The sequence below is a fragment of the Labeo rohita genome, chromosome 17 (genome assembly GCF_022985175.1).
Source record: "Labeo rohita strain BAU-BD-2019 chromosome 17, IGBB_LRoh.1.0, whole genome shotgun sequence".
NCBI classification, from domain to species: domain Eukaryota; kingdom Metazoa; phylum Chordata; class Actinopteri; order Cypriniformes; family Cyprinidae; genus Labeo; species Labeo rohita.
The window spans coordinates 26,680,761-26,689,121 of record NC_066885.1 but is presented as its reverse complement, the minus strand read 5'-3'; the positions used below and the strand labels follow the sequence as shown (position 1 = coordinate 26,689,121).

General features: G+C 37.1%; 1 protein-coding gene across 1 annotated transcript; it reads right to left on the bottom strand.

Annotated features, from left to right (window-relative positions):
- Positions 1–3,758: 3,758 nt before the first annotated feature.
- Positions 3,759–6,242, bottom strand: arf6b (ADP-ribosylation factor 6b). The gene is made up of 2 exons (XM_051133201.1): positions 6,104–6,242; positions 3,759–5,912 (listed from the first exon to the last, which is right to left on the bottom strand). The coding sequence occupies exon 2, from the start codon at positions 5,306–5,308 to the stop codon at positions 4,781–4,783; it is 528 nt and encodes a 175-aa protein (XP_050989158.1). The 5' UTR covers positions 5,309–5,912; positions 6,104–6,242; the 3' UTR covers positions 3,759–4,780.
- Positions 6,243–8,361: the final 2,119 nt, after the last annotated feature.

Genomic DNA, 8,361 nt, shown 5'->3' with positions numbered 1-8,361 from the left:
TTTGTTCTTGTTGCCAAAATTATGTATAAAAATAACTTGTCATACAAACATCATATAAAAATCATAATAATAGCGCAATTGTTTTACACAGATGCATAACAATAGTAAAAAGTGCCTATATACCAATTAAGCATTATGTTAGGTGTTGCAGTTACCAAACCTGTCCTACAGAAACTGCCTACAGTTCACGCAGCTGCCTACAGTCAAGCTGTACAAACAATTATATTTACTCATACTGGCTGAGAGGTTAGTATGTTAGATTGGTTGATAAGATTATCCAGATGGACACAGTTATGATCTATTCTGTTCATATGACTATGCACAGAATGTAATCGTGTGCTTTTTAGGAACGTTTCGCCACAAAATTAATAACCTACAATAAACATAAAACTCAGACTTTATCTAGTATTAACTTAATATTAGACAGTAAACACACCCCTATTCCATTACATTTTTTTTTTTTTTTTTTTTTTTTTTTTTTTTTTGGTGGAGTAATTACAAAACTGAACTAACTAAAATCCTTATTTTTGCACCCTGCTTGAACAGGCCTTTGCCATTAACCTTTTTTTTTTTTTTGACATGATCAATTAATTCCAAAAGAACAATGAATCAACACTGTAGTTCTATAAGCAGGTTTTGACAGTACTACTTACTCAAAGAGATAGATCACCCAAAAATGAAAATTGTGTCATTAATTACTCACCCTCATGTTGTTGCAAACATGTAAGACCTTTGTTCCTCTTCGGAACACAAATTAAGATATTTTTGATGAAATCCGAGAGTTTTCCTATGCTGCATAGACAGCAATGCAACTGACACGTTCAAGGCCCAGAAAGGTAGTAAGGACATTATTAAAATAGTCCACGTGACAGTGGTTCAACCTTAATTTTGTGAAGCTACGAGAATACTTTTTGTGCGAGAAGAAAAATAAATTTATTCAATACTTTCTTCTCTTCCTTGTCAGTCTTCGGCGCATGTTCACGAGAGTACCATGACCATGTCCTTACTACTTTTCTGGGCCTTGAATGTCTACGTTGCATTGCTGTCTATGGAGGGTCAGACTAAAAATAAAATAAAAATAAAAAAAAAACTAAAAATATTTTCTACAACCAGTAAATAGACCAATTTTGTGTTTGCAAACAGCGTTGTTTTTTGTGGGCGGAGCTTATCTGGTAGCAGAAAATTATGGTTTTCAAGTAGCAGTCTATGGAAACCATGGAATTAAGAAATAAAAAAGGTAAATTTGAGTTCATATTTCAAAATTCTGAGATTATATCTCAATTTTTACAAGAAAGAAAAAAAAAAAAAAAAAAAATCAACTCACCATTCTCTCTTCCCGTCTCAGAATCATGAGTTTATATCCCACACTTCTGACTTTTTTCCTCAGAATTGACAAACTCACTACTGCTTTAAATCGAGTCATAAAATCTGACTCAAAAGATAAAAACTTACATTTGTGAGAAAAATAGTCAGAAATGTGAGATAAAATAGGTAAATGTTATGCAAAATGTTAAAGATTTAAATAGTATTTCATGCTGCAATTGTAGAGGTAATATAATATGGACCCTATGAACTGCAAATGTAAATGTTATTGTTTAAATCAAATTTATGCTATTAAGTGGGGTAATCATAGCAGGTTTCATCCATAGTCTGTCCACTTAAATGTCTGCGTTTAGCTTTAAATGCCGCCTTTGACATCAGTTTTCTATAAAATTTATCTGCGTTTGACTGTAAGCACAGAAGATATTTTGATAACAGTTCAGGTGACCTCTCAAAATATCTTATGCCCTAAAAAAGAAAGTCACAGAGGTTTGTAAGGACTTGAGGGTGAGTAATGGGTGAACAATATGACACTTGGCCTGCACAAGTTTGTCATCCTTTTTTTTTTTTTTTTTTTACTCGAGAAGCGCTGTTTTGCTTTCAAAGGCAGAAGCAATGCATAGAAAGTGTGTCTGAATCCAAATTTTACGAAAAACAAGTCTCTTAATTAAGCCCACATGGGCTACACAAGTGTTCTGAGGTGTGCATTTTGTTTGGCCTTACACATACAAGAGGAGACTATTAATAGCATGTGTGTCATTAGCTGAACGCCACCATCAGCAGATCCACATGAGCACCACCCAAACTCCTACAATACAGTCAGGCTGACATCACACTGACCACTTCCCTTTTAGATATCACAGTGAAACTAGCTCTGCACTAAAAGTTCCTGAGCGGGCGAACACACACATACTGAGAATGTGATGAAAATCTGCTGATATAAAATCGAAGGGGAAATGTATAGTTTTTATCAGAAACACATTTAATTGATCAAAATCATTAAACAGAAGCTGCATAACGGTTTAATTGACTGCAATGTTTCTTAAGTAGCCAATCAGCTTTCTCTAAGGATCATGTAACACTGAAGACTGGAGTATCGCTACTGAAAATTCTGCTTTGCTATCACAGGAATAAATTACAGGTTAAATCATATTCAAATTGGGAAACATTTATAATTGTAATAACCATTTTTACAGTATTTTGATTAATTAAATGCTCAGTGAGAACGAGGCTTCTTTTAAAAATGTTAAAAAAGCTAAATATATAAAGAGGGAATAAATGAGATCATTCACACTTCTGACCTCCACAGTTATTCATAAACTCGTATGCGGCAAACTACATACCAAATGAGAAAGATAAGACGCAGCCATAAACACTTAGTGTGTGACAATCACCTGCTTTGTAATTCAAACAGTTTTGACCTTGTAAATATGACTAACAAACATGCAAAAGTTTCTGTTATGGTTTAACAGCAGGTCTCAACAAGTTGGCACTACCTGCTTGATCCCTCAGAACTGATTACAGTCTGAACATCTGTATCCACTTCTAGTACAGTATTTCTCACTTCTCAAGGAAGTGCACCAAACTTCAGTAAAAACTGAGAAAAAAAACAAAAACAAAAAACAACCGTCAATATGTCAGCAGTCAAGCTCATTTCCGGCAATGTGAGCGGCTGATGTGGCCCTTGTGGCTTCGACTGATTTGAATACCGGCGTGCGAGGGATAAGAACAGCCTAGCGGTTTAACAATCATTCAAGATGGCGCGCAAAGCAACAAGTGATCACAGCACTTGTTATTAACAGCTGTGTCAGCAAGAGCAGCATTTGTGCCGTCCAGCGCGGGCCGCCCATTACTTTTCTCTGTGTGCAACAGTTTAGCAGCTGTGCGGCCTTTAGAGAGCAAGAGGGAGACATCCTGTTTTTACAGTGGGATTTGCTGGGGGGTGGGGGGGTGGAGCAGACCTGTTTCAAAACAGCACAGTCCTGACACAGCTTATTTTGGAAGATTAAACCAAAATGTTCATATAACAAAAATTTGCGATAAGACGTAGCAACGTTGCTTGCTAAAGAACGGAGGGCTTTTAGAAATTGAAAACGTGCCATTTTCACTTGTTTTTTTTTTTTCATTTTTCTTTAGAAAGGTGTGCAAACACATGAAGAGGTCAAACATTAAACCCAACACACATTCTTTAGAATCTTATCTGCTACGGATTCCAAAGTGCTTGGAGTCCTGCGTTTGGAAAATATTGTGCAAACGGGCTGGGAAAGCAGGAAAAGATTTTCCGTGTGTGCTACCTAGAACAAAAATTTTGAAGCAGTGCTAAATTCATTTTCCATCTGACTTTGGTTTGGCTTGGTAAGTGACGGTGGAAACTCCCGTGCGTCGATAGGCATCAAAAGACGACATGAATTGGTCAGAACAAGAATGAACTAAGAGCATTAAAATGACTAAGTTTAATTTTGAAGTTACAATTACATAGCTGTTTCTGTACATGTTTCTCGAAATGATTAAAGCAAAGGGAGGAAATGAATAGGATGAAACATTTCTCTCCAAAATGACAAATCCAGTCCACTCTATCGCAAGCACTACACTTGAAATGCAAGAATGTAACAATCCCACATTTTAGAGACACATGAGTGTGAGTCAAAGACAATCTGATCAATGCGTTTAGCCTAAATGGTGCAAGGGCTTCAAAAGGCATCCCTCCATGTTTAAAAATGAAGTCTCTTGTTTTGGGCTACACTGCGATGCAGACAAAAATCTTTCTGTGGTTTTTCAAGCTTTCGAGAGCACAAGACATCAGTCGGTTCGATTATGCTGTGTGATTATAAGTTATGTCTGTGGTAAGCCCCGCCTTCCACGATTAGACTTTTGCATAAAATGTTCCATGGACTCATTTACATGTTGATTATCATTGGATGTCAGTGATATCATAACTATGGCACAGTTTAAAACCTGTTACACCACATAGCTACCTACAATTAGTATGCTACAACCTCCTCAGCAAAACTGTGCTTTGCTACAGTGGATGCCTGGACAGTTTTGATACATCTCGGTATAAAATGCCTTTAACACACTATTGGATCGTTTGCTGGAGATGAACTCCATTTTTTGACTCTGTAATCTCAAAGAAAGAAGCTGAAGAAGAGAAAACAAATATAGAAAACCTACAATCAAAGGAAAAAAAAAAAAAAAAAAAAAAAAAAAAAAATGAGAATCTTCATTCAGGAATGCTTTATCATGTTAAGCAACAGTCCAAGGTGTGTGACACGGGTATGTCACAGTACAAAGGAAACTAAAAGCAAGCCAAACCCATTACGCCGTTTCAAAGAGGGCCGTTTGAAAACGAGCCAAAAATAAATGTTAACTCTAAATCAAAACAGCACAAATATTCACTGGAGAGTGTGATTTTTTCCCCCATGTTGAGTTCATTTGTCCTAAACAGTCAGTGCCAGTGTCATTAAGACTTGTAGTTAGATGTTAACCAAGTTAAGCCTTCGTACAGTCCATCGCCGGTGGTCGCGCACGACGGCTGCACGTACCAATTCCTATCCCGGATGCGCGTCAGTCCCAGCTTCTCCTGGATCTCGTGCGGCTTCATGGCATCCGGCAGGTCTTGCTTGTTGGCGAAAATCAAAATGATGGCGTCCCGCATCTCACGGTCGTTGATGATGCGGTGGAGTTCTTGCCTGGCCTCGTCTATGCGATCTCTATCGGCACAATCCACCACAAAAATTAACCCTTGCGTGCCCGTGTAGTAGTGTCGCCAGAGGGGACGGATCTTGTCTTGTCCGCCCACATCCCACACGTTGAACTTGACGTTTTTGTAGGTGACCGTCTCCACGTTGAAACCCACCGTCGGGATGGTGGTCACGGACTGGCCGAGTTTCAACTTATAAAGGATGGTGGTTTTTCCTGCGGCGTCCAGTCCGAGCATCAGTATTCTCATCTCTTTGTTACCGAATATCTTTGACAGCATCTTCCCCATCTTGTATACTGTTCATAAATGGTTACTTCCCTCCAAAAAGAAAAAAAGTTTGATAAGGGTTTGAAAAGTGAAACACAAAGGCTTTGTGGAAATGTCAAATTTGAAAGTAAACACAACACGTGTATAACCACAAAGTCACAGTGAATAAAACGTAGTTCCAAGCCAACACAGTCACTTGGTTGCTGATTAAATGACAGTACTGAAAACTTTCAGTAGAGCTGAAAAGGTCAAAGCTCGATTTTCACGGCTTTTGGTTCAGTTGTAGGGTGGTACCACTTTAAAAAACGCCACCCTCGATAATAATCCACAGAAAGGCGACAAAAGCAGCGATTTTTCAGCGCTTTTCCTGTGTGTCTGCTAAGTGCTGTGAGGCCTCTTTAAGAGCCTGCGGTCTTTCAAGACTTCCTCTTGGCGTGTGAATGTCCGTCTCGGGGGCTCTTTCACGTCCTTCCCCCAAAATGTAACCGGATAGCAGCTGAAGACGTTCAGAGCCTCGGCGGACAAGCGTTCATTTGGCCGGCCGGTGGGTCTGTCATCTGGACCGTCTGAAGCGGAGCCGCGTCGATTTCAACCGTCCTGAATTCGAATAGTGTCTCACGTGCCCCTGAGAGACAAGAGATGCTCAGAGGGAGTGCCAGAAAAGAGCAACTTAGCCTGCTAGCTTAGCCGGCCGAACAACCCACAGAAAATCGCCACCACACACTTTTTACACATATTTTCGACAGGTTATGTAAAATAGAACCAATAACAGGTTCTTTTCATTCATTTTAGAAAGACTAAATGCGTTTTAGTTACCTGCGGAGGCCCACCATTCTCTAGCAGTCTCAACCCCGGTGTTCACTCCTAAAATCAGCCGAGTTCAGTGTGAAACTGACTACGTCAACGCGAACCAGCGGAAATGGCCGTTGCAGCCCGACTATCATAATAAAGGTCTTGGCAAACGTCATTAACTGTTAAACAGATTTAAAATACACATGTATTAGTCAATATCACACGATCCAAAACTTAAAAAAGGGGGCAATAGCGACAGTATTAGTTGTTACTGTACTGTTATCAGCAATAACATATGACAAATTTACGATAAAAGTGAATTTAAAAAAATCTCAGCCAATAAATTGTAAGATGGTTGTTGTGAATTGAGATAAAAACCGTCGACAGTGCTCATGAAAGTGATAATGGGATAGTTTATGTGTCATTATTTCCAAACACAATGTCATTACAAAACTGACTTTATTTCTTCTATGAAACACAACTGAATATATTTTTAAGTGTATTGGTAACCAAACCATTTTTGTGACCACCGACTTCCAGCAAATACATACATACATACATATAAATAAATAATAAATAAATAACGCTTACCTACTAAGACCCATATTGACTTCTGAAGACAGTCACTTGTCACCACCTACTGGTGTAACAATGTAACCTCCATAATAAATTACATTTAATATACAGTCTGGCACAAACACGGACAGTGAGAGAAACAATAAAAAGTCCTAGTGTTGTTTGTCTGAATATGAACACTGTTGGATTGCTGCTCAGCAAAGTCAATGAATTACCCGAATAACATACAACAGGCATATTAAGATCTGATTAAGAAAAAGCAACTGGCTAATCAAAAATGAATCTCAGAACCAGTGTTCTGAGAACCAGATAATAAAATATTCAATATGTTTAAGGAACCAATGGTTGGTTATGTGGTGTTCTCTTATTGGTCAGAAAACACATATTTGCAATATGGCAACAAATAAGAGTGTAAATATAATATTTAAGTGTGTGTGGTCAAGGCCAATGAGGCTAGATGAATAAAAGTTGGTAATTCATTAATGAACTTTAGCTACAATGGATAGTTATGACCTGGTAAGTCTAAGGTTTTAGAAAACAAGTGTTATTATTTATTGTTGTTATTAGGTTTATTTCATATTAATTTGCAATTAATTGTGCTAATAACAACACCTTTTTGTCTCGTGTCACATGCACTATCAGTCAAAAGCTTCTGAACAAGATTTTGAATGTTTTTTAAAGAATGTTTCTTTTCTGCTCACCAAACCTGCATTTGTTTGATCCAAAGTACAGCAAAACATGAAATATTTTTATTGTTTAAAATAATTGTTTTCTATTTGAATATATCTTAAAATGTAATTTATTCCTGTAAATTCAAAGCTGAATTTTTTGGATCATTACTCCAGCCACGTGATCCTTCAGAGTTCAGAGAATATTCTGATTTGTTGCTCAGAAAACATTCATTATTGTTACTATGTTGAAAACTGCTGAGTAGAATTTCCTAGATGAATAGGAAGTTCAAAAGAACTGACAGCATTTATCTGGAATAGAAATCTTTTGTAACATTATAAATGTCTTTATCATCACTTTTGATCGATTTAAAGCATCCTTGATAAACAAACAAAACAACAAAAAACTAAACAAAACAGCAACAACAACAAACATATACTGGCTCCAAAGCTTTTTATTTCAATATATTTAAATTCAATATTTAAATACTCAGCTGATTTAAATATTGATAATAATAATAATAACTAGATGAGTAAAGTTTGAGAACAAACTTTAAGTTGGCTTGAGAAAGCCTAGCCTGAAAGTTTGAAGCAGTTGTAAAGGTATGAAAGCGGCTAGCATGATTTAACACATTGCTTACATGATTTAACATGTTGTTAACATGTTTTAGCATGATTAGCTTGTTGCTTGTATTTTTATAGGCTGATTACAATGTTGTTAGCATGATTAGCATGTTGTTAGCATAATTAGCAAATTACTAGAACGTTGTTAGCATGATTAGCAAGTTACTAGCATGTTTCTAGCCTGATTAGCATGTTGATAGCATGTTTCGCACATGATTAGCATGTTACTAGCATGTTTCTAGCCTGATTAGCATGTTGTTAACATGTTTCTAGCATGATTAGCATATTAATAGCATGTTGTTAACATGATTGGCATTTTGCTACCATGATTAGCAAGTTACTAGCATGTTGCTAACATGTTTCTAACATGATTAGCATGTAGCATGTTGCTAGCACAATTAGCATTATATTAGC